The sequence below is a fragment of the Macaca mulatta genome, chromosome 9 (genome assembly GCF_049350105.2).
Source record: "Macaca mulatta isolate MMU2019108-1 chromosome 9, T2T-MMU8v2.0, whole genome shotgun sequence".
Classification (NCBI taxonomy): domain Eukaryota; kingdom Metazoa; phylum Chordata; class Mammalia; order Primates; family Cercopithecidae; genus Macaca; species Macaca mulatta.
Window position 1 is genome coordinate 81100755 of NC_133414.1, and position 26777 is coordinate 81127531.

Here is a 26777-nt window from a genome sequence, read left to right on the forward strand (position 1 = left end):
AAATGAGAGATTTATAACCTACAAGTGGTAAAGGTTTTTCTAATTAAGACACAATATCCTAAAGCTATAAAAGATGAAAAAGCTGATTACAGTTAAAAAAAAAAAAAAAAACTAACTGGTAAAACCACAACAAACTGAGAAAATATATTTGCAACTTTCATCACAAATGACCAATTTTCTTGAAAATCTATCAAAAAATCTGGCCAAGCACAGTGGCTCACGCCTGTAACCCCAGCACTTTAGGGGACTGAGGCGGGAGGATCACTTGAGCTCAGATGTTTGAGACCAGCCTGGGCAATGTAGCAAGACCTCCTCTCTACTTAAAAAAAAAAAAAAAAAAAAAAATTGCTGGGTTTGGTGGCAAGTGCCTATAGTCTTAACTACTTGGGAGACCAAGGTGGGAAGATTGTTTGAGCCTGGGAGATCAAGGCTGCAGTGAGGTGTGATTGCACCACTGCAATCCAGCTGGGGCAACCAAGACTCTGTCTCAGAAATTAAATAAACAAATGAATAAATAAAATAAAGCTCACTCTGGCTATTGTAAAAGTATAAATATCAGCTCTGGAATAACAAGCTTCAAAAAAATATATATAAACAGGAAATACTTACCCACTTAGCAATTGGACACCCATGAGAGCTTTTCCCTTCTTTACCGGTGTACACTACTATTTCTATCCTTATTGCGTTTCCTTTTTGACCATACCTGAGTATAAAACACAGTGAAGGGAATGTACTAATTAATTGCAATCTGTACTTGAAGGCTTTGGCTTTGAAGATCTTAATGTATTTAAGATATAGATGTACAGAAGCTCAAAAATCAAACACTCCTCATAATTTACTTTTGTTAAACATTTGCTTTTGTGTGGCAGGTATTTTAATTTGTTAACCAGTCCTACCCCCTTATCCTTAAAGATCACTCTTTAAAAAATAGGCTGACTGCAAGACAAGCAATGGGAATGTAGGGTATGCAGTGTCAAGGGTGGTAATTTGACCTATTTCTACCATTATACAATAATATAAAAAGTACTTCTGAATTTATCAAAGACAATTAGTCTTGTTTTGTGGGTGCTCTTTTATGTGCCCAACAGCTTGTATGATGGGTGGCTCAGTAGGGACATGAGGACACCCCTCTTTTGTTGGGCCCTAAGAAACATCCAACCCATACTCCTGAATGTTTTTCAATCACGGCGTTTGTTCTTAGAGATGATTTATCTCCATTGAGTCAGATTCACAGTGAAAATGATTTTAACAGGGAAGCGTATTTCCTCACCTATTCTCCATGATTTCCCTGACAGCAGCAACACTTGGTCCTGCCCCAAGGTGTGTATAATATGGGCCTTTGTCTTTTTGTATAACTCGATCTGTGGAAGGAATAAGATTATTAGACCCAAAGCTTTACAGAATTGCATAGGGGACAGGAGAAGCTATTTTTATACTTTTTGTTCCCCCTCAATTCAGAACCACGAATCTTGACAAGGTTTTGGTAAGACTTGATAATTAAAGTCAAGGACAATAGCCCATGGAATTTAACTTTTAATGTTCCTTTCTTCCTGCCCCTAACGAATTCTTTCTTCCTCTGAAAATCAGAGGAGAAAAAAAATATTTTAAGATGTGGGTCATATTTATACTCCTATCTCCTGCTTAAAAAAAATCTGTATTAATTGAGGTGTGATATTAAAAGTTATCCAAGAACAATGTTAAAGGTTGCCCTCAGAATCCTATTAAAAAATTGAGCAATTTCATTGCAGACAATTTTATTCAACTACACACTTGCACAATTACAAAAGAATGTTCCTTGTTACCAATATTTGTAATATCAAAAAGAGCAAAACACTCCTAACATCTGTCAATAACATGTGGTTTAAATAAATTATGGGATGTTTATATAGTGGAATACAATAAATCGATTGAAACAATAATATTTATAAAACATTTAAAAATCCATGATATCATTATATTAGAAAACCAAGTAGAAAGATTGTTTTAAATGTTTGTAAAAATGGAAACAAAATTAAAATCAATAATGTTCTTTTGTATAGAATGGGAGTATGGGAAGATGTTTGCATCATATTTCTGCACCACTTGAATTTTTGTGAGCATGAATTTTGTTTCTTAAAAAATGCTATTTTTAACTTGGCCCCTTAGACTCACGTGTAACAAGAATTACTGGGGAATTTCTGCATTTCATGAATTTCTAGCCATGAAATTCTACACCAAAAACAGCTGAGTCCACTGCAGGTACTTATTCAACTCTGAATGCCCAGCTGTCTATTCCTGTATGCTGCGACTAGTTATTTTGCATAAGGAAAGGGTCTTCAAACTAGACAATCATCCTTTTAGAACCATGCACATAGAAAAAGCAGTCTAGCTCAGGTATATAAACGTTAAAGGCTCGTATTTGTTGAACTACAGGCCTTATTTCCATTTGTAAGGATATTTAGAAAAGTGTTCTCTCCCCCAACCTTTTCCTTTTTTTTTGAGATGGAGTCTCGCTATGTCGCCCAGGCTAGAGTGCTCACTGCAAGCTCTGCCTCCCAGGTTCACACCATTCTCCTGCCTCAGCCTCCCGATTAGCTGGGACTACAGGCGCCCACCACCATGCCCGGCTAACTTTTTGTATTTTTTAGTAGAGATGGGGTTTCACCGTGTTAGCCAGGATGGTCTCAATCTCCTGACCTCATGACCTGCCCGCCTCAGCCTCCCAAAGTGCTGGGATTACAGGCGTGAGCCACTGCACCCGGCCGAAAAGTGTTCTCTCTTATATAATTCACATTTATTAAGCACCAGAGTGTACGTTATAAGGATTGGTTTTGGAGTTGAGACCGCTGTCTCTGAGTCCCAGTTCAGTTACTGGACAGCTATGAAATTCTCTGTGCCTTGGTTTCTGCATTTGTATAATGGGGATAATAAGCCCTCCCTTTGAAGAGTTGCTGTGAACATTACAAGTCAAAGCAAGGCACAATATCAGACTTGTAGTAAGAGCTCCAGAATGGAAGCCATTATCATGATTATATTCTTCTCTCCTTAATTCAAGAACCTTGTTCTCCCAATTCAACTCCACTAGACAGCATTGTCACTCTTTCCAAATTGTGAGATTCTTCTCAGAACAGCCTATCCTTGGTAACTGGCACATGGTAGTTTGTCAAAACTGTGCGTTAGCTGGTGTGGTGGTTCACGCCTGTAATCCCAGCACTTTAGGAAGCTGAGGCACGAGGATCACTTGAGCCCAGGAGTTCAAGACCAGTCTGAGTAACAAAGTGAGACCCTATATCCACAAACAAACAAAACAAAAACCTAAAAAACATTATGTATTGAACAATGAGCAGAGAAATGGAAGGATATTATTTCAGAACAATGTGTACTTTGGAAAAACAAGAATTCAGTATTATTATTACTACACAACACTATTTTTTCTACTGTTGTTAAAAAATCAGTGTGATGTACTTATCCTTCCCATTGAACCACCCACTTCTAATAAAAACATCACCTTTGGTCAAGGCAAATCTTGAGTCTTTGTGATTTGGAGCCATATTTTAAGTAAGACTTCTAATAACTAAACCTATTTGGATGAGGTTCAAAACAGATTTTTTCACAAAAAATTTATTCTATCATAGTTGTATGGTAAACAAAATAATGGGGCTTCAAGCAGCCTAACGAACTTTAATGACACAATCTATTTAATTTCCCTATTTTTTACAGCTATATTAGAGTCAACAGGTTTCTTAGAAGAGTGCTTACCTGAAATTTGACCACACACAGTAACTAATCAGTACAGGATTCAAATTAAGCTTTCACATGTTTCAAATACTGAGGAAATTTCTCATAAGATCTGCCTGAGAATCTTTACCCAGCAAGATTTTCTCAGAGCTTTTAACACACTACTAAAACTAATTGGTTCAGAATGTTCTCTTTCAATGACTCCTAAGGCACAAAAATGTAGAAATACATTGGTTAGGGATCAGTCCATGAGTCAGCTATTAGCACATGACTCATGTTAGCACACTGGTTATTCTTTGATTTTTTGAAATAGGAAATCAGTATTAAACAAATTTGTTAATATGTTAAAATTCAAAAAGGTTTATGAATTCTTCAAGTGGCCAAGATTATGGAATTTCTTTATACGCAGGTACACTTTGTATTGCAGAGAAATGGAAATATATTATTTCAGAATATCAAGTGCTCTTTGGACAAAAAAGACAGTATTAGATCTTGTACTGGATAGAGCATAAAAGCACTAGACACTGAAAAAGACATAAACCAGCTTCAATTCTAGAGTAGGACGGCAACTGCCAGCTATATATTTTATAACTGTTAACTTATACATATGTTTTACATTCTCTATATGTATCTTCTATTTCACACACAAAATATAATGAAAGGCTTGTAAGTTGAAATTTGTTTGAATATAGGAAAAATAAATAAACCGTAATAAACTATTAAGTTATCTCTTTCTTTTTTTTTTTTTTTGAGACAGGGTCTCACTCTATTGCCCAAGCTGGAGGGGAGTGGTGCAATCTCGGCTCACTGTAACCTCTGCCTCCTGGGTTCAAGTGATTCTCCTGCTTCAGCCACCTGAGTAGCTGGGATTGCAGGTGTGCACCACCATGCTCAACTAATTTTTGAATTTTAAGTAGATACAGGGTTTCACCATGCTGGCCAGGCTGGTATCGAACTCTTGACCTCGAGTGATCCATCTGACTTGGCCTCCCAAAGTGTTGGGATTACAGGCAAGAGCCACTGTACCTGGCCTAGGAAATTCATTCTTATGCTACGCACAATAAATTGACAGACATTCAGCCTTGAGAGAAATATCAGCCTATTTTTCCACTTCAGCAGGTTTACCTTTTCCAAATTTGTTTTTCCAAATTATAAGTTGAATATTCCATTCTTGTGAGCAGAACCAAAAGGTCCCACAGAAAAATGGTTATAGATTTACTTAATCCATCTTAGTTAGAGTAAGAATGGGGAAAAAATATCACACAAAAAGAGATGAATCAGAATTTGCTTGTCATGATTGAGGTAATTTGTACAGGTGAAATAAGAACACATCCACACAAGTACTCACCAAGACAGTTGCAGGTGGGCAGTTCAGAATCTTTAGTTACAGACACTAGGTTTTTTGTAGGGTTAGTAAAGAAGTTCATAGCATAATCATTAAAATTTTTCTGTGCACTGTCCACTGTGGAAAACTCTGATGTTCCAACACTGGATGAACACACTTCCTCTTCACTTTTGGTAGAAACCACTGTAATTCCACCTGAACACACTACATTTACATTCCTGAGAGTTAGTGCTGACTCCGGTAAGGGTGTTTCTTGAGAGATACCAGGCAAGGTTGGTAGTCTCTGATCCATGAGTTGCTCCTTAACAACCTGCTGAAACCGTATTTGGTCATCGCCTGCCATCACGTTAGCACACTGGTGAGGCGGAGAGGAGGGCTGGGTCAAAGGATGGGCTTTCTGATTGGCATTCACCGTTAACTGTACCTGAGAATTATAAGCTTTATCAGTGAATGCCTTCCCGTTGGACTCCGTTTTAAGATGAAATAAGCTGAGTGAATCCAATGGTTCAACCTTCATCTTTTCCTCTGCTGATTCAGGGTATCTCTGTAATTTTATCTGAGTGAGTGGAGGAAATACTGTTTTGGGTTGCATAATGGACCTCGTTTGAGCCAGTGGTTTCCATATTTTGGTTGAGGAAGAAATTTTCCCAAATACAGTAGGAAAATCATGGGGACAAAATTGCCCAAAATTTTGAAATTTCGATGCTATCCAAATGTCGCATATTGTGCCATACATATAGGACAACTTTTCCCACTTCTGCTGATCATTTTCTTGATAACTTACAACTGTGGGCTTCTTTTTCCGCCGTTCTCTTGATGGGGTGGATTTTGTCTTTTTCTGGGTTGGGTTCTTTTGCTTTGTTAATGATGAACCATGATTATTGTGTACACTTGAAGGCGGTTTCTGTTGTATTGTGCCCTTCTCCTGATTGTATTTTTGCTGTGCATTACACGTGACAAGGCTTGTTGGTGTACTTTCAACATTTTTGTCCTCTGATTTTATGTAATTGAACTTAATTATTGAAGCAAGTTGTGTCAACTGTGTTGCAACGTCTTCCTCAATTTGAGTATGGGTTGCATCCTGACATGATAGATCATCTGAGTCCAAATTTTTGCTGCTGTCCAGTAACTGGTTGCAATACTCCACTTCATTATTTCTTGGTGGCAATTGATGCAAATCATTGGAACAATTGTCAAGAGTTATTATCCCTTGAGCAATACTTTTATTGGTGTCAATCTTGGGTGAATTTGATTTTGGTATAAAAAGAGATAATGAATTGGTGACTTTTGAATATTCATGTGACTTTGTGGATGCTTGGTTAGTAGCTGAGCTGATATGTGAGTTGGCTTGCCCATTGAAAACCACTGTGTTGCATGAACTTTGTTTTTCCAAAGATGGACAGTGATGAAGTTTTTGTGGCTCTCCTTGTAAGTTTGGGTCTTGGAGGTCTTTTCTTACAGTGTAAAGGATAGCTTTGCAGCTATTAAGCAAACTGGCTGTTCTCTGCTCTGATTCTTCATCCTTCTCTGACTTTGATGGGGAGGAATTCTCTGACGGGGCTTCTGAGAGTTGAGTCAGGGCCTCTATGGCTACCACTTGCTCCAATGTTAATCTCCTATCTTTCATTAACGATAAGAGACTTGGTTGAACGGGAGATCCATCTTTTGGTTCTTTACTTGTTATATTCTCAGGAGTTTTTGGTTGATCACCTTCATTGCGTATACTAGCATGACGATGTATGTTGGAGTGTGAAGAATGTGGAATGGAATTGCAGTTAAAGCCAGGCTGCTGGAAAACTAAAACGTTACTTCTCCCCTTGAGATGATCACAACTCATATCAGTAGCAACGGAGCTCATAGCGTTATTATGGTTTGCAGTGTCTTTTAGGAATTTATAAGAACTGTTTTCCAATGTCTTGCCGAATTCTTCAATGTTGAATTTTTTAAATGAAACATTTGTTTCAGCTGGTAAATAGTGTACATGTTTAATGCCATTTCTTATGGTTTGTACAAACAATTTTGGAGATTTGGTTTGTTTCTTGTCAACTTCAGAGTTTTTCGATTTTTCAGCTTCTGGGACATTAGCACTAAAATCTCCTTTCACATGATCAGTTAAATGTGATTTCTTGTTTTGTGTCCACTTCTCCACCTCGATGCCTGTCATGCTGTCTTCATTTTTAGTTACATTTTCAACAGGATGTGGGTTCAATTCCAATTTTTGTTCTTCCCCATGACCACATCTACTGTAGTCCATGGATTCTGACTTGGGGCCATTTACTGGTTTGTTGTCAAAATCTGCCTGTAAAATACAGAAATTACTCATGTCATCTACTTAAATATCTGAATAACAGCCATAAGAAGATTAAAATGTAATAGCAAGTAAATGTAAAGCCCCTGTGGATACAGCCTAAAATATTATTTTCGCTTTTTACATGTTCAGTGAAGTCATAAAATACCAAAAGGGCATAATATACAAAAAGAAAAGACAACTAGGCTAGGCGTAGTGGCTCAACACCTGTAATTCCAGCACTTTGGGAGGACAAGATGAGAGGATCGCTTGAGCCCAGGAGTTCAAGACCAGCCTGAGCAAGATGGTGAAACCCAGTCTCCAGCAAAAATACAAAAAAAAAAATTAGGTATGGTGATGCACACCTGCAGCCCCAGCTACTCGGGAGGCTGATGGTGACAGCATCGCTTCAGCACAGGAGGTGGAGGTTCCAATGAGCCAGAACTGTGCTACTACACTCCAGCCTGGGTGACAAAGTGAGACCTCTTCTCCAAGAAACAAAAGCAAAGGCCAGGGGTGATGGCTCACACCTGTAATCCCAGCACTTTGGGAGGCCGAGGTGGGCAGATCACGAGGTCAGGAGTTCAAGACCAGCATGGCCAATATGGGGAAACCCTGTCTGTACTAAAACTACAAAAATTAGCAGGACGTGGTGTAGTCCCAGCTTCTTGGAAGGCTAAAACACGAGAATCGCTTGAACCCGGGAAACGGAGGTTGCAGTGAGCCAAGATCATGCCACTGTGCTCCAGCCTGGGCGACAGAGCAAGACTCTGTCTCAAACAAACAAACAAACAAACAAACAAAAACAAACCCCACAGAACTATCAAAATATCATACCTGCTGATATTTTGATGTGTTCATTTTTCCCCCAAATAGTATTTTTAAAGTTAAAAAAAATTAAAATAAAAAGTTTCTTTGTAGAGACAGGGTCTTACTATGTTGCCCAAGCTGTTCTCTAACTTGTGGGCTCCAGCAATCCACTCACCTTGGCCTCCAAGTAAAAATTTAAACTAGGCCACGTCTGTACTTGACCTAGGAGGCAGAGGTTGCAGTGAGGCGAGATTGCTCTGCTGCACTCAGGCCTGGTGACAGAGCAAGACTCCATCTCAAAAAATAAAAAATAAATAATAATTTAAAAAATTTAAACTATAGGCTGGGCCCAGTGGCTCATGCCTGTAATCCCAGCACTTTGGGAGGCTGAGGCAGGCAGATCACAAGGTCAGGAGTTTGAGACCACCCTGGCCAATATGGTGAAACCTCATCTCTACTAAAAATACAAAAAAAAATTAGCCAGGCATGGTGGTAGGCACCTATAGTCCCAGCTAATCGGGAGGCTCAGGCAGGAGAATCCCTTGAATCTGAGAGGTGTTGGTTGCAGTGAGCCAAGATTGTGTCATTGCACTCCAGCCTGGGTGACTGAGTGAGACTATCTCTTAAAAAAACAAAAAACAAGCCAGGCGCAGTGGCTCAAGCCTGTAATCCCAGCACTTTGGGAGGCTGAGACGGGTGGATCACAAGGTCAGGAGATCGAGACCATCCTGGCTAACACGGTGAAACCCCGTCTCTAATAAAAAATACGAAAAAATAGCCGGGCGAGGTGGCGGGCGCCTGTAGTCCCAGCTACTCGGGAGGCTGAGGCAGGAGAATGGTGTGAACCCGGGAGGCGGAGCTTGCAGTGAGCTGAGATCCGGCCACTGCACTCCAGCCTGGGTGACAGAGCGAGACTCCGACTCAAAAACAACAACAACAACAACAACAACAACAAAAAAAACCCCACAATTTAAACTACTTTTACATCAGTAATGTTCATTAGACAATATCTATTTTATTTATTTATTTTTATTATATGTTTTAATTAATTAATTTTTTTTTTTCAGACAGAGTCTTGCTCTGTTGCCCAGGCTGGAGTGCAGTGGTATGATCTCAGACCACCGCAACCTCTGCCTCCTGGGTTCAGGCAATTTTCCTCCTCAGCCTCCCAAGTAGCTGGGATTACAGGTGCCCGCCACCACACCGAGCTAATTTTTGTATTTTTTTTTTTTTTTTTTTTTTTGAGACGGAGTCTCACGCTGTTGCCCAGGCTGGAGTGCAGTGGCGCGATCTCGGCTCACTGCAAGCTCTGCCTCCCGGGTTCCCGCCATTCTCCTGCCTCAGCCTCCTGAGTAGCTGGGACTACAGGCGCCCGCCACCGCGCCCGGCTAATTTTTTTTTTTGTATTTTTAGTAGAGACGGGGTTTCACTGTGGTCTCGATCTCCTGACCTTGTGATCCGCCCGCCTCGGCCTCCCAAAGTGCTGGGATTACAGGCTTGAGCCACCGCGCCCGGCCAATTTTTGTATTTTTAATAGAGATGGGTTTCACCATGTTGGCCAGGCTGACCTCTGGTGATCTGCCCACCTCAGCCTCCCAAAGTGCTGGGATTACAGGTGTGAGCCACCGTGCCTGGACATACCTATTATTTTGACACAAACTGTTTTCAAATAGAACATACACATAGAAAGGTGTACAAATCACAAGTATACAGCTTTTTAAATTTTCACAAAATGAGTTGTTAAGTATACTTATAGTCCATTCTCATTGTATAGTAAGTTCACTGATTAAATACATAACAAGGTTATCATTTTTTCTGCTGGACATGGGCATTGGGTTATTTTTAGTGTTTGGGTCTTTAAAGTAACTGCTATAGTTTCAATTTCCTTCCTTCCTCCCTCCCTCCCTCCCTCCTTCCTTTCTCAGGGTCTCACTCTGTCAAAGGAAGGAGTGAGTGCAGTGGCACAATCACGGTTCACTGCGGCTTCAACCTCCCAGGCTTACATGTTCCTCCTAGCTCAGGGTCCCGAGTAAGCTGGGACCACAGGTACGTACCACCATGTCTGGTTAATTTTTCTGTATTTGTTGTAGAGACAGGATATCACCATGTTGCCCAGGCTGGTCTCAAAACTCCTGGATTCAAGTGGTCTGCTCACCTTGACCTCCCAAAGTGCTGGGACTACATGCATGAGCCACTGCACCCAACCTAATTTTTCTTATTGAGATGAATTTACATGACATGAAATCCATCACTTTACAGTTGAAAAGTATACAATTCAGCTGGGCGTGGTAGCTCATACCTGTAATCCCAGCACTTTGGAAGGCCTAGACAAGCGGATCACCTGAGGTCAGGAGTTCAAGACCAGCCTGGCCAACATGGCAAAACCCTTCTCTACTAAAAATACAAAAATTAGCTGGACGTGGTGGCGGGTGCCTGTAATCCCAGCTACTCAGGAGGCTGAGGCGGGAGAATCGCTTTAACACAGGAGGCAGAGGTTGCAGTGAACCAAGATTGTGCCATTGTACTCCTGCCCGGGCAACAAGAGTGAAACTCAGAAGAAGAAGAAAGAAGAAGAAGGAGAAGGGGAAGGGGAAGAGGAAGGGGAAGAAGAAGAAGAGGAGGAGGAGGAGGAGGAGGAGGAAGAAGAAGAAGAAGGAGAAGAAGGAGGAGGAGGAGAAGAAGAAGAAGAAGAAGAAGAAGAAGAAGAAGAAGAAGAAGAAGAAGAAGAAGAAGAAAAGTGTACAATCCAGTGGTTTTTAGTTTATTTGTACTGTTATGCAACCATAGCCATTCTCTACTTCCAGAGCATTTTCAAAACCCCAAAGAGAAATGCTGTGCCCTGTTTAAGCAATAGCTCCCTATTCCCTCCTCTAATCCTTATTTATCTACTGTCTTTTCTTTTTTTTTTTTTTTTTTGAGACAAGGTCTCACTCTGTTCCCCAGGCTGGAGTGCAGTGGCACGATAACGGCTCACTGTAGCCTCGAAGTCCCAGGCTCAAGTTATCCTTCTACCTCACCCTCCTGAGTAGCTGGGTCTACAGGCGCCTGTAACCATGTCTGGTTAATTTATATTTTTCCTATTTTTTGTAGAGACAGGGTCTCTCTATGTTGCCAAGCCTGATTTTGGAGTGCTGGGCTCAAGCAAGTCTCCTGCCTCAGCCTCTAGAGAAGCTGCGACTACAGACTAATTTTGAAAAACCTTGAAACAGCTCATCAGACATACCACAGGAATTGAGACAGTGGAGTGTTTCCATTGATATTAATTGTAAAAAGAATGATAACTCCAATTACACAGTATATACACATTTGAAAACTTCATATTGTACACGATAAATATATACAATATTTCTTTGTAAATTCAGTAAAAGAATGAATGAAAAAACAATGAGCCAGGTGCAGTGGTATGAACCTGTAGTCCTACCTGCTGGGTAGGCTGAGGTTAGAGGATCCCTTGAGACTGGGAGTTCAAGGCTGCAGTGAGATACTATTATGCCACTGTTCCCCAGCCAGGTTAAAAAAATGAGACACCATCTCAATAAATAAATAAATAGGCCGGGAGCAGTGGCTCATGCCTGTAATCACAGCACTTTGGGAGGCAAATGCAAGTGGATCACGAGGTCAGATAGAGACCATCTTGACCAACATGGTGAAACCCCGTCTCTACTAAAACACACAAAAAAATTAGCCAGGCATGGTGGTGCACACCTGTAGTTCCAAGTACTCGAGAGGCTGAGGCAGGGGAATCGCTTGAACCTGGGAGGCGGAGACTGCAGTGAGCAGAGATCACACCACTGCACTCCAGCCTGGCGACAGAGCGAGAATCCGTCTCAAAAAAATTTTAAAAATTAAAAAATGGTAATCTCTTGGGAATAGGAGACCACTAGACTAGGTTGCCTAAGGAGATGTGAACTGGCCTAGGTCACAAACATAGAAATTCAACACTATAACTGATCAGTGATGGAATCACTGCACTCCAGCCTGAGCAACAAAGTGACACCCTGCCTCTTAGGCAGGAGAATCACTCGAACCCAGGAGGCAGAGGTTGCAGTGAGCCAAGATTATGCCATTGCACTCTAGCTTGGGGAGTAAGAGTGAAACTTCATCTCAAAAAAAAAAAAAAAAAAAAAAAGAACAAAAATGCCTAAGATTAAACAGATTATCATGTTGCCAAAAGACACACTGTTTACACCAAGGTTCAGCAAACTTTTCTGTAAAGGGTCAGATAGTAAATATTTTAGGCTTCATGTGCCATACAACCTGTCACAATTACTCCTGTTGTATCTAGTAAGCAGCCTCACAAATATTATGCAAACTAATGAGTGTGGTAGTATTGCAATAAGTCTATTTATGGACACTAAAATGCAACCATCATATAAATATTACATGTCACACACATACACAAGAGATGTAAGAAAAGGAATATTCATGCCTGCAATCCCAGCACTTTGGGAGGCCGAGGTGGGCAGATCAGAGGTCAGGAGATCAAGACTGTCCTGGCTAACACGGTGAAACCCTGCATCTCCTAAAATACAAAAAATTAGCCGGGCATGGTGGCGGGCGCCTATAGTCCCAGTTACTCGGGAGGCTGAGGCAGGAGAATGGGGTAAACCCTGGAGGCGGAGCTGGTAGTGAGCCGAGATCGTGCCACTGCACTCCAGCCTGGACGAGAGAGTGAGACTCTGAGAAGAGGACAGGACAGGACAGGACAGGAAAGGAAAGGAAGAAGGAAGGAAGGAAGGAAGAAAGAGGGAGGGAGGGAGGGAAGGAAGGAAGGGAAGAAAGAAAGGAACAAAGAAAGAAAAAGAATACTTAGTCCAGGCATGGTGGATCACGAGAGGTCAGGAGTTCAAGACCAGCCTAGCCAAGATGGTGAAACCCCCTCTCTACTAAAAATACAAAAATTAGCTGGACGCAGTAGCAGGTGCCTATAATCCCAGCAACACGGGAGGCTGAGGCAGGAGAATCACTTGAACCTGGGGGCAGAGGTTGCAATGAGCCAAGATTGAGCCACTGCACTCCAGCCTCAGCGACAGAGTGAGACTCCGTCTCAAAAACAAAAACAAAAACAAAAACAAAAAACAAAAAACCTTTAAAGGTAGAGAAAGTCTTCCAAAGCATGAGTAAAAGGTGAGACGCTATAAAATAAATGACAGGCAGGGCATGTCGGCTTCCGCCTGTAGTATCAGCACTTTGGGAGGTCGAGGCAGGCGGATCATCTGAGGTCAGGAGTTCAAGACCAGCCTGACCAACATGGTGACACCCCCGTTCTACTAAAAAGACAAAAATTACCCGGCGAGGTGGCACATGCCTGTAAATCCCAGCTAGTCGGATGGTAAAGCATGAGAATCGCTTGAACTCGGGAGAAGGAGGTTGCAGTGAGCCGAGATAGCACCACTCCACTCCAGCCTGGGCAACAGGCCGAGCCTCCATCTCAAAAAAATAAAAAGTTACTAGTGTTTAACACTAATAGGATTGCAAAAAGAGAAGTCTTAGTTTTTGACTCGATACTTTCAATTTTACAGATGTGCATATCCAAGAACACTGAGAACTTCAATGTTTGTATTTATCTATAAGAAAGATCTTGAGGTCCTTCTAAGATTTGTGTACGTAAAGGGCGGGACACAGCAGCTCACGCCTGGATTCCCAGCACTTTGGAAGGTCGTGGCAGGTAGACTTGACTCCAGCATGCTTGAAGTTTGAAACCAGCCTGGGTGACATAGTGAAGCTCGGTCTCTACTAAAAATTAGCCAAGCGTGGTTGTGCACGCCTATCGTCCCGAAGCGGGAGGATCACGTGAACCAGGGAGCCGAGGGCGAACCACTGCACTGCAGCCTGGGCGACAGAGACCCTGTCTAAAATAATACTTCTTCTTCTTCTTATTATTATTATTATTATAGTAATCTCCGAGACGGTCTCGCTCTGTCGCCCCGGCTGGAGTGCAGTGGTGAGATCTCGGCTCACTGCAACCTCCGTCTCCCAGGTTCAAGCGATTCTCCCACCTCAGCCACCCGTGCAGCTGGGATTACAGGCTCGCACCACCACACCTAGCTAATTTTTGTGGTTTTAGGAGGGCCTGGGTTTTGCATCTTGGCCAGACTGGTCTCGCACTCCTGACCTCAGGTGATCCGCCTGCCTAGGATCACCACTACACTCTAGGCAGGCGGATCACCACTACACTCTAGCCTGGGCAACAGAGTGAAACTCTGTCTTAAAAAAGAAAAATCTTCATAAGACATTCGCATTAATTAATGAGCTTAATTAAGAACTCTTGAGCTTTGTTATTAGTTATATTTCATATCTTTTTTTTTTTTTTTGAGACGGAGTCTTGCCCTGTCGCCCAGGCTGGAGTGCAGTGGAACTATCTCAGCTCACTGCAAGCTCCGCCTCCCGGGTTCACGCCATTCTCCCGCCTCAGTAGCTGGGACTACAGGCGCCCGCCGCCACACCCGGCTAAATTTTTGTATTTTTAGTAGAGACGGGGTTTCACCATGTTAGCCAGGATGGTCTCGATCTCCTGACCTCATGATCCACCCACCTCGGCTTCCCAAAGTTCTGGGATTACAGGCAGGAGCCACCAAGCCCTGCCTGTTTCATATCACTTTTAAAAATTATCCTAAGACGAGAACTTGCTCTGGGACTATCCTACCCACTCTGAATCAAGAATAATGCTGAACTCCTTAGATCAAGTCTGGGTCTAGTAGTTCCCAAGCCTGCTCCATTTTCTCACTTTTCCAGATTCCCATTGTCTTGATAATCTTATACCCAGTCTAAAGGAGCAATGTGGTGTTTTATTCTGAAATGACCGAGTCATTTGAACAGAATCTGACTATAGCCCTCCGCCACGAACACACAGACACACACACAGTAAACCGAGATGGCACCACTGCACTCCAGCCTGGGGGCAACAGAATGAGGCTCTGTCTTTAAAAAAAAAAGAAAGAAAGAAAACAACTGGCTACCCACCGAAGATTCACCTAAGGAGAAATCTAAAATGAACATTTAAGGCAAAAACAACAAAAATATCTTCAAAGAAGACCTGTACAACAGTTTTTCCGAAAGTTTTTCCAACAACTTTATTTTCCCAAAGAAGTGAAATGAACTAATTTGACTAATTCAGAATTTCAGCCATCAATTTATTTTTCCTTTTTTTGGGCTAAAAAGAAAGCTGGGCCGGGCGCGGTGGCTCAAGCCTGTAATCCCAGCACTTTGGGAGGCCGAGACGGGCGGATCACGAGGTCAGGAGATCGAGACCATCCTGGCTAACACAGTGAAACCCCGTCTCTACTAAAAATACAAAAAATATTAGCCGGGCGTGGTGGCGGCGCCTGTAGTCCCAGCTACGCGGGAGGCTGAGGCAGGAGAATGGCGGGAACCCGGGAGGCGGAGCTTGCAGTGAGCTGAGATCCGGCCACTGCACTCCAGCCTGGGCGACAGAGCGAGACTCCGCCTCAAAAAAAAAAAAAAAAAAAAAAGAAAGAAAGCTGTCCGGGAGCAGTGAATCATGCCTATAATCCCAGAACTTTGGGAGGCCGAATCACCAGAGGTCAGGAGTTCAAGACCAGCCTGGCCAACACAGTGAAACCCCATCTCTACTAAAAACACAAAAATTAGCTGGACGTGGTGGCACGAGCCTGTAATCCCAGCTACTTGGGAGGCTGAGGCAGGAGAATCACTTGAACACGGGAGGCAGAGGTTGCGGTGAGCCGAGATTGTACCACTGCACTCTAGCCTGGGCGACAGAGGAGACTGTGTCTCACACACACACACACACACACACACACACACACACACACACAGAGTAAAATAATAGAAAACAAAAGAATTCAGCTATTAAACCAAGTGTCGAATACCTAATATTCTTGGAGCTTTGCCTCTGATCTGTTTCCCTACTCTGACTATAGCCATCAGCTGAGAGATTCGAAGTCCATAGAAAGTCAGGGTCAAAGAAAGTGCTGCCCCAAAGGTGGGTCTGAGAAACTGTGTGGCCCTAGACTCCACTCTCCTTACCTTGGTGATACAGGGCCTCATGGCTCCTCCACATCTAGGCTGGATGGGAGTCACAGCAGAGACTTCAGAAGTTTCCAAAATCTCTTCACTAAAGCCAGGCTTCTTTTCTTTTCACTTTATCACCAGGGTGTAGTGCAGTGAGAGGATCCCAGCTCACTGTAACCTCGATCTCTTAGGCTCAAGGGATCCCCTGAAGCTCAGCTACTTTTGCTTTTGTAGAGACAAGGTCTCACTATGTTGCCCAGGCTAGTGGTGTCAAATTCCTGAGCTAAAGATATCCTCCTGCCTTGGCCTCCCAAAGTGCTGGGATTACTTTGATATTCTAATTTTCTCATTCCTACCCCCAACAAGAACTCCACCCTCATCTGGCCAGGGCGTCTTAGAACTCAAAAGAAATCCTTTCAAATCAGGGGTGGGGTGAAGGGCGGAGAGGAAGTTGAGCAGGTTGTTAATCGAGGGAGGGATCAAAAACCTCTATTTTTCTTTTAATGTGGAAATTAAAGATTGGCTCCAAATGTGTAGAAAATCATGACTGACCTAAGAGCTAATGCTCTCTGTTCACAGGTATTCTTGGCCATCCTCCTTTTTCTTTGGGGCTATGAGCCAGTATAATTTATTCCCAAAGGAGGAAAAACCTAAGACCATCCAATCTGCCTCAAACTGTCATTCTACTAATTTCCCTCCTTATTCAAATATCTTAAACTTCTACCCAAATTATAATTGAATTATCAGTCAGATTCAATCATTTCTTAAATACCACAGACTTAACTTGCTCACGACCCCTTAAGGGTCTGGTTTGTAGACCTCCAAGGAGAATTTTCACTTAAAACTCTCTAAAATGTAGATCTCCCTTGAAGCTTCACTGTCACACCTCTTGGCCCCTTGATGAGCCTACTCCTGGAGGACTCTACTTTATTTTCACTTTTTTGTTGTTTTGATTTTGGTAGAGACTGAGTCTTAGTTTGTTGCCCAGGCTGGGATTACAGGCATATGCCGCCTTGCCCAGGCCCTAGCGGACCCTAAAGCAAAACCTAACTTCTCATTCTTCACACTTTCCACGAACAATCCTCCACCCATGCTTAAGGTTAATAACCAACTCTGGTGATTAGTGTATTATTCTTTTTAGTATCTTAACTATTTTATATATTTTTAAGAACATGGGTTTGACAGGAATCAAACAACAAACTTTGGAGCAGAGCTAGTAATAACATGTATTAAAGAGGTTCATTGTGAGGATTACATGAATCAACATATTCCTATAAACTGTGGGTTGTTGTTGTTAAGAGACAGGGTCTTGCTATATTGCCCAGGCTGGTCTCAAACTCCTGGGCTCAAGCAGTCCTCTCACTTCAGCTTCCCAAAGTGCTGGGATTACAGGTGTGAAACACCAGACCCAGTCAAATTGCTGGACTTTAGTATATGTTGAAATGAACTGACTTATTTAAAGGAAAAATGCGTATTAGATAGTTCTTCCTTTTCTACTTGTCCTCCAACGTTTAAGAAAAACCTAGTAATTCTGGTCTCAAACTCACAATTAATAAAAGAATATTGGGCCAGGTACGGTGGCTTATGCCTGTAATCCCAGCGCTTTGCGAGGCTGAGGTGGGCAGATCACGAGGTCAGGTGTTCGAGACCAGCCTGGCCAACATGGTGAAACCCAGTCTCTACTAAAATATACAAAAAATACAGCCAAGTCTCTACTAAAATTACAAAAATTAGCTGGGCGTGGTGGCACACATCTGTAATCCTAGCTACATGGGAAGCTGAGGCAGGAGAATTGCTTGAACCTGGGAGGCGGAGGATGCAGTGAGCTATCACAGCACTGCACTCCAGCCTGGATGACAGAGTGAGACTCCATCTCAAAAACAAACAAACAAACAAGAATATTTATGAACACCTATTATTATGTACTGAGAATCTACTACTTGCCAGGTATCATTATGAACAGCACTTCATAGGAATTCTCTCATTTGCATCTCCTACTAAGTAATATCAGTATTTCCACTCACTGAACCTTTCTTATTCAGATCAGCATCAAGAGCCAGGCTTCAAACCAGAGGTCTAACAACAAGGTCCTAATGTCTAGCCCCCAGGCACTGTTCTAAAATTAACAATTCAGTAGTGAATAATAAGTGTTAACATTCACAATGAATTCCACTGGATACTAATGCTAAGATGCACTGAATTAAAGTTACAATGAATGAATTAAAGTTACTTTTTTTGGTAGTTTACTTTCTTAGATTGTACGGATTATTAAATTTCCAAATCCACTGGCCTGTTTTATTCATTTGTGTGTGAAAGGATATTAACTGTGAGTTGTAGGAGTATAGCATTGCTATTCAAAATATTACCATCTTAAGTCCAAAATCAATATTTACAGTAACACTGAGCTCAGAGCAAGCTGTTATGGAAAACGGGTAAATTTGAACTAAATTTAGAATCCAATTCTTAACTAGGTGCGGTGGCTCATGCCTGTAATGCCAGCACTTTTGGAGGCCGAGACAAGAGGATTGCTTGAGTCCAGGAGATCAAGACCAGCCTAGGCAACATGGCAAAGCCCCATCTCTATAAACAATTTAAAAATCAGCCAGGTGTGGTGGTTTGTGCCTGAAGTCCTAGCTACTCAAGAGGCTGAGGCAGGAGAATCGCTTGAGCCCAGCTGGTCAAAGCTGCAGTGAGCTGAGAATGAGACTGTCTCACAAAAATAATCCGTTCCTTGAGGATGTGGTCAAAGGTCGTAGTCCATTTTCCCTCCAAATATTTCTTGGACTACAACCCTCCTCATTTCTGCATAATCCTGATATGTTCTATATTTTTATCTTTTTCTTCATATTTTATCATTTCATATAACTGGGAGACTAAGATCCAGTGAAAACTTATTAGCATTAAAAAATACCCCAGGGCTGGACATGCCTGCAATCCCAGCACTTTGGGAGGCTGAGGTGAGCAGGTCATTTGAAGTCAGGACCAGCCTGGGGTTTCACCTTCAATATGGTGAAACCCCATCTCTAAAAAAATTTTAACAGTAACAGCAAAAACTGCAGTTACTTTTGCACCAACCTGATACAAAAATTAGCCAGGCAAGGTGGTACATGCCTGCAGTCCCAGCTACTCAGGAGGCTAAAGTGGAAGGGATCACTTGAGTCTGGGAGGCAGAGGTTGCAGTGAACTGTGGTCACACCACTGCACTCCAGCATGGATGACAGAGGGAGACCGTCTCTCAAAAAACAAAACAAGACAACAAAAAATCCTCCAGTATAAATTTCCATATTAATTTTTTAAAAACCAAATTAAAAGACCATACAATTGTAGATTAATCAGACAAGATTAAATCACACTAGTTTTACAAATAAGGTTTACGTTCACTCATACTGTAAAGGCTCAATATAGAAGGCAGACTTCAACAACCCTTTTTTTTTTTGAGACGAAGTCTCACTCTGTCACCCAGGGTGGAGTGCTATGGTGATCTTGGCTCACTGCAACCTCCGCCTCTTGGGTTCAAGTAATTGTCCTGCCTCAGCCTCACTAGTAGCTAGGATTACAGGCGTCGGCCACCACGGCCAGCTAGTTTTTGTATTTTTAGTAGAGACGGGGTTTCACCATGTTAGACAGGCTGCTCTTGAACTCCTGACCTCACGTGATCTGCCCTTTTTTTTTTTTAAATTCAAATACCATTTAAATGCCCCTTAAGAGCTCAGGAGATTCTTCTTATGACAAATCTTGTTTTCTTAAGATAATTGTTTTTTCTTTTTTTTTGAAAGGGAGTCTCGCTCTGTCGCCCAGGCTGGAGTGCAGTGGCGCGATCTCGCCATCTCGGCTCACTGCGAGCTCCGCCTCCCGGGTTCCCGCCATTCTCCTGCCTCAACCTCCTGAGTAGCTGGGACTGCAGGCGCCCGCCACCACGCCCAGCGAATTTTTTGGATTTTTAGTAGAGACGGGGTTTCACCATGTTAGCCAGGATGGTCTGTATCTCCTGACCTCGTTATCCGCCCGCCTCGGCCTCCCAAAGTGCTGGGATTACAGGCATGAGCCACCGCGCCCGGCCAGATCCTGTTTTCTGCTAGGGTTTAGCCAGTATCAAGTCATCCTTCGTGGAATGCTCCCTCATGATCAAAGATAACTTTCAGGGACCTTGCCTAACTCCAAGCAGAAGGCCATCAGATAACTAGTTAATTCATGATCCGACAAGGCACCAATCAAGGTTTAGGCTTTTAGTTCTTTCACTGTTGGCCCTGTGGTCTTGAGTCTCTAGTCAGTTCCTCTAATGTTACCCCTTAAAGAAAAAAGTAGTGTCTATTTATGTCTCAGCTTTCTAAGAACATTAGCTGCAAGAATACTGAGTATTTATTTACCATCAGCACTTAGCTGGTGGTAATATGCACAGAAGTGTTTACACATTCCTAAGAGAAAAATCAGAGAGCTTTCTGGAGCCAAAGTTTGGAGATCTGTAAATCTTCCCCTGCTGGCTCTTTCCCCACAGACAATAACAAGCAAGTCTTTCCTATCTTTAAGAAAACAAAACCTGGGTGGTGGTTCACGCCTGTAATCCCAGCACTTCTGGGAGGCTGAAGTGGGCGTATAAGGAGATCCAGACCATCCTGACTAACACGGTGAAAACCAGCTCTACTGAAAATAAAAAAAGAAAAGAAAGAAAACAAAATCTTCTGGGGATAGTTAGCTAATACCCTACCACATCGCACCATTTTACAACCAAAGTCCTCCAAATAATTGTCTGCAGTCACTGTCTGTATAACATGCACTCTTCGATCTACTACAATTAGGATTTTGTTCCCACCACTACATTGAAACTATTCAAGATTCACCAACGTAGTCCCCACTGCCAAATTCAATGAAATGCCAGAATCATCATATATATATATATATATATATATATATATATATTCTTTTTTTTTTTTTTTTTTTTTTTTTGAGACAAAGTTTGGCACTGTTGCCTAGGCTGGAATTCAGTGGCAGAATCACAACTCACTGCACCATTGAATTCCTGGGTTTGAGCCTCCTCCTGCCTCAGCCTCCCAAGTAGCTGGGAATACAGGCACGCACCATCATGCCTGGCTAATTTTTAAATTTTTTGTAGAGACAAGGTCTCATTATGTTGCCCACGCTGGTCTCAAACTCCAGGGCTCCAGGGATCCTCCTGCCTCAGCCTCCCAAAGTATTGGGAAAAAAGGCTGAGTGCCCCCGCACCTGACTAGAATATATTTTGTTACTATTATTCACTTCTTTAGGATCCTCGCTTCAATTCTCCACTCTTTATTTCCCTTAGCTTTGCTGGCTCCCATGTCCACCTATAAACGATGGTGTTCCCCTTTGCCCTCTGTCCAATCTCTCCACTTGTCCACATACTTGGCATAAACCTACACTTATTTGCTGATAACTCCCCTATCAAGACAAGATCTTTCTCCTGAATTCTGAACTCAGTCAACCACCAACTGGATATCTTGGCCAGACACAGTGGCTCATGCATGTAATTCCAGGACTTTGGGAGGCCGAGGCGAATGGATCACCTGAGGTCAGCAGTTCGAGACCAACCTGGCCAACATGGTGAAACTCCATCTCTACTAATAAAACAAAAATGAGCTGGGCGTGGTGGCAGGCACCTAAAATTCCAGCTACTCAGGAGGAGGCTGAGGCAGGAGAATATCTTGAACATGGGAGGCAGAGGTTGCAGTGAGCCAAAATAGCGCCACTGCCCTCCAGCCTGGGCAATAGAGCGACACTCCGTATCAAAAGAAAAACACACACACACACACAAAAAACAAAACTCAACCATGTCTAAAAGTTATGAGTAATCTCTTTCCCATACCTGCTTCAATCCCAAAACCCACTTAATAATAACCCAAAACTCCTCAAAATATCCCCATTCAGCCACCAAGTTCAGCAGTCGATCTATTTAGCACCTCTTCCATCCAGCCCATGTCCTCTACTCATACTCCTTCTGCCTCAGTGCCTTCACTCAACAAATGTAGAGTACCTAAAACATGCTCTAGAAATGGTTAAGAAAATAAAAAAGATACCAGATTTATGGAGATCACACTCTAGTAGTTGTTCTGACAAACATTTTCCGAACCTAATCTTCTATCAACTCACACCCTTTCAGGATTAGTCTCAGAATTGAGTGTGGCTTTAAGTATGTAGCACTTCCAATCATTCATATTGTTTTAAGTAAGCACTGTCCAACAGAACCAGATGAAATTAATATTAATAATATACTTTTGGCTGGGTGCAGTGACTCATGCCTCTAATCCCAGCACTTTGGGAGGCCAAGGTGGGTGGATCATAAGGTCAGGAGATCCAGATCATCCTAGCCAACATGGTGAAATCCCCTCTCTACTAAAGTACAAAAAATTAGCCAGGTGTGGTGGCAGGGGCCTGTAGTCCCAGCTACTTGGGAGGCCAAGGCAGGAGAATCACTTGAACCCGGGAGGCAGAAATTGCAGTGAGCCAAGATCACACGACTGCATTCCAATCTGGTGACAGAGGGAGACTCTGTCTCAAAAAAATAATAATAATAATTAAAAATAATAATATACTTTTATTTAAGGCAATATCAAAATATTATCAACATTTCAAAAATACAAACTAAATATTTGATTGTATTTCTATATATATTTTAAAGTATAAGTTACAATTAATACATCTCAATTTGATGCTAAATTTTTATTTATTTATTTATTTTGAGACAAGATATTTCTCTGTTGCCCAGGCTGGTGTGCAGTGGCACAATCTCGGCTCACTGAAACCTCTGTCTCTCAAGTTCAAGCGATTCTCCTGCCTCAGCCTCCCAAGTAGCTGGGGTTACAGGCACCTGCCACCACACCCAGATAATTTTTGCATTTTTAGTAGAGATGGGGTTTCACCATGTTGCTCAGGATGATCTCAAACTCCTGACCTCAGGTGATCCCCCCACCTCAGGCTTCCCAAGTGCTGAGATTCCAGGCATGAGCCACCGCACCCCGCATACATGCTAAATTTTTAGTGACTAAAATAAAATGCAGTGATACCGAAATGATGAAGTTCTGTTTTAGAGAAAAATGTTTTCTATTGCTTCAGTTTTCAAATTTAAATTGATTGAAATGAAATCACAAAGTCAATTTCTTAGCTGCCCTACCCAAATTTCAAACATTAGACTGCAGTTTTTTTTTTTTTTTTTTTTTGAGACGGAGTCTTGCTCTGTCGCCCAGGCTGGAGCGCAGTGGCGTGATCTCGGCTCACTGCAAGCTCCGCCTCCTGGGTTTACGCCATTCTCCTGCCTCAGCCTCCTGAGTAGCTGGGACTACAGGCGCCCGCCACCGCGCCCGGCTAATTTTTTGTATTTTTAGTAGAGACGGGGTTTCACCGTGGTCTCGATCTCCTGACCTTGTGATCCGCCCGCCTCGGCCTCCCATAGTGCTGGGATTACAGGCGTGAGCCACCGCGCCCGGCCTAGACTGCAGTTTTAAGGGGCTCCTTCTAATATGAAACTCTCATTCCTTCAGGCTGCATTCTGCATTTAGCACCTGGCTAAACATCAACATCACCAAGGGGGGCGTTTTAGAAAACCGCAGCCTCTGCATGAATTCCTTAGGTCTGGAGCCTTGCCAAATGTTATTTCAAGCAGCCTGGCTTCAAGTCCTAATTATTTGACCCTTCCCCCATCCAACAGCCCCAAAATCACCCATTCATCTCTAAGAACTGGACAAAGGTGACAGTAAACTATGCATTTCTTAACCAGCTTCAGTTAGATTAAGCAACCCTCCCTTTACTATCTCTACACAGCCCTCTATCAAATCCATTGATTGTACTTACTGATTTGATTGCAATGCTATCCCTTCCTGGACTTCAAGGGCAGATCTTGGTGCTTGTCCCCCAGGCTCAAAATTGTTTTATTTGGGAAACAACTGGGGAAATCTAAGGATGAACTCTGATAATGTAAAGGAATTGCAATACTGGCATAATAATGTAGAAAACTCTTATTATTAAGATATTTAAACTTAATGATGACACCTTCCAGCCATTCACACAGAGAAAAAGACTTGTTTTCTTGAGATAAGAGATATAGTGGCCTTTATTGCATTCTTCTCTCAATTTGTTTTTATGTTAAAAAACTGTCATTTCAGCCAGGCGCAGTGGCTCATGCCTGTAACCCCAACACTTTGGGAGGCAAAGGCGGGCGGATCACCTAAAATCAGGAGTCCCAGACCAGCCTGGCCAACATGGCCAAACCCATCTCTACTAAACTCTACAGAAAATTAGCTGGGCGTGGTGGTGGGCGCCTGTAATCCCAGCCGAGTCAGCCACGATCACACCACTGCACTCCAGCCTGAGCAACAGAGTAAGTAAGACTCTGTCCCCCCCCAAATAATAATAGTAATAATAATAATAAATGTTTGTATACTCATAAGAACATAACCAAATGTATGTTATTTGGTAGTGGGGTAATTACCAGGAACTTTTACTTTCTACATCATATATTTTGATGGTGTTTAATTAATTTATATAATGACACTAAATAATTTTATAATAAACCTGATTAATTTTGTAATCAGATAAAATCAAATACAAATTTTATGCAAAAAAACACTGTGTTTTGACTACATGCCCATGCCTAGGAATCTTTCCTCTGGGAATTTAGCCCAAAGAAATCATAATACTTAAGAACTACATTGTCAAACATCCATTTAGAAATGGTAAGACGTGGGCCGGGCGTGGTGGCTCAAGCTTGTAGTCCCAGCACTTTGGGAGGCCGAGAAGGGCGGATCACGAGGTCAGGATATCGAGACCATCCTGGCTAACACGGTGAAACCCCGTCTCTACTAAAAAATACAAAAAACTAGCTGGGCGAGGTGGCGGGCGCCTCTAGTCCCAGCTACTTGGGAGGCTGAGGCAGGAGAATGGCGTGAACCCGGGAGGCGGAGCTTGCAGTGAGCCGTCTCAAAAAAAAAAAAAAGGTAAAACGTTATATAGACGACTAAGTGAGACCAGGCGCTGTGGCTCACGCCTGTAATCTCAGCACTTTGGGAGGCCGAGGACGGCAGACCACCAGAGGTCAGGAGTTGGAGACCAGCCTGGCCAACATGGTGAAACTCTGTCTCTACTAAAACTGCAAAAATTGGCCGGGCTTGGTGGCAGTGCCTATAATCCCAGCTACTCGGGAGGCTGAAGCATGAGAATTGCTTGAACCTGGGAGGCGCAGGTTACCATGAGTCGAGATCAAACCACTGCACTCCAGCCTGAGGGACAAAGTGAGGCTCTGTCTCCAAAAAGAAAAAAAAAGAGTAAGAGAATGATTATCGTATCAAGACGAGCCTGCCCAACATGGTAACACCCTGTCTCTACTAAAAATACAAAAAGGAGCCAGGCAAGGTGGCGGGCGCCTGTAGTCCCAGCTACTCGGGAGGCTGAGGCAGGAGAATGGCGTAAACCCGGGAGGCGGAGCTTGCAGTGAGCCACTTGGAAGGCTAAGGCAGGAGAATTGCTTGAACCCAGTAGGCAGAGGTTGCAGTGAGTGGAGTTCGCACCACTGCACTCCAGCCTGAGTGAGAGAGTGAGACTCTGTCTCAAAAAAAGAAAGAAAAAAAAAAGAAGTAAGTTTCTTATGGATTAGAAGGAAGACAATATGGGAGGGAGACATACATAGAGGATTCAACAATATTGGCAATGTCCTATTTCTTTTGTGCGTGTTTTATTTTTTGTTTTAAGACAGGGTCTCACTCTGTGAACCTGGATGGATTGCAGTGGCCGGATCACCGATCGCAGCTCCATGCAACTTCAACCTCCTGGGCTCAAGCCATCCTCACACCTCAGGCTGCAGAGTAGCTGGGACTACAAGCACATGCCACCACACCTGGCTGGCAATGCTTTCTTTCTTTCTTTCTTTTTTTTTTTTTTGAGACAGAGTCTCTCTCAGCCGCCCCGGCTGGAGTGCAGTGGTGCGATCTCAGCTTACTGCCTCCACCTCTCAGGTTCAAGAGATTGTGCCGTCTCAGCCTCCCAAGTAGCCGGGATTACAGGCATCCGCCATTATACCCGGCTAATTTTTGTATTTCTTTTTAGTAGAGACGGGATTTCACCGTGTTGGCCAGGCCGGTCTTTAACTCCTGACCTCGGGTGATCCACCCGTCTTGGCCTCCCAGAGTGCTAGCGTTACAGGTGTGACCCACCGCGCCCAGCCAGAAATAACTGCATGGTGATTGAGTGTTCTTTTTACTTTTTTTTGAGACGGAGTCTTGCTCTGTGACCCAGGCGAGAGCGCAGTAGCGTGATCTTGGCTCACTGTAACCTTTGCCTCACGGATTCAAGCGATTCTTCTAACTCAGCCTCCGGAGTAGCTGGGATTACAGGCGTCCAGCACCACACCCACCTAATTTTTGTATTTTTATTTATTTATGTATTTACTTATTTATTTTTTGGAGACAGAATCTTGCTCTGTCACCCAGGCTGGAGTACAGTGGCGTGATCTTGGCTCACTAAAACCTCTGCCTCCTGGGTCAAGTGATTCTCCTGTCTCAGCCTCCTGAGTAGCTAGGATTACAAGCACGGACCACCACACCCAGCTAATTTTTGTATTTTATTAGTAGAGATGGGGTTTCACCATGTTGGCCAGGCTGGTCT

General features: G+C 42.9%; 1 protein-coding gene across 6 annotated transcripts in view; it reads right to left on the reverse strand.

The window, feature by feature from the left end:
• Positions 1–26777, reverse strand: part of TET1 (tet methylcytosine dioxygenase 1) — a 98395-nt gene that overhangs the window by 44393 nt on the left and 27225 nt on the right. For 4 of the 6 annotated variants that reach the window (XM_077946683.1, XM_077946681.1, XM_077946682.1 and 1 more), the window contains exons 3-5: positions 5066–7361; positions 1271–1361; positions 610–703 (exon numbers count right to left, since the gene is read on the reverse strand). In XM_077946683.1, the coding sequence (XP_077802809.1) occupies positions 610–703; positions 1271–1361; positions 5066–7316 (2436 nt within the window). In that variant the 5' untranslated portion in view covers positions 7317–7361. The remainder of the gene's footprint in view (positions 1–609; positions 704–1270; positions 1362–5065; positions 7362–26777) is intronic. The other 2 variants (XM_077946685.1, XM_077946684.1) reach the window with 1 other exon arrangement.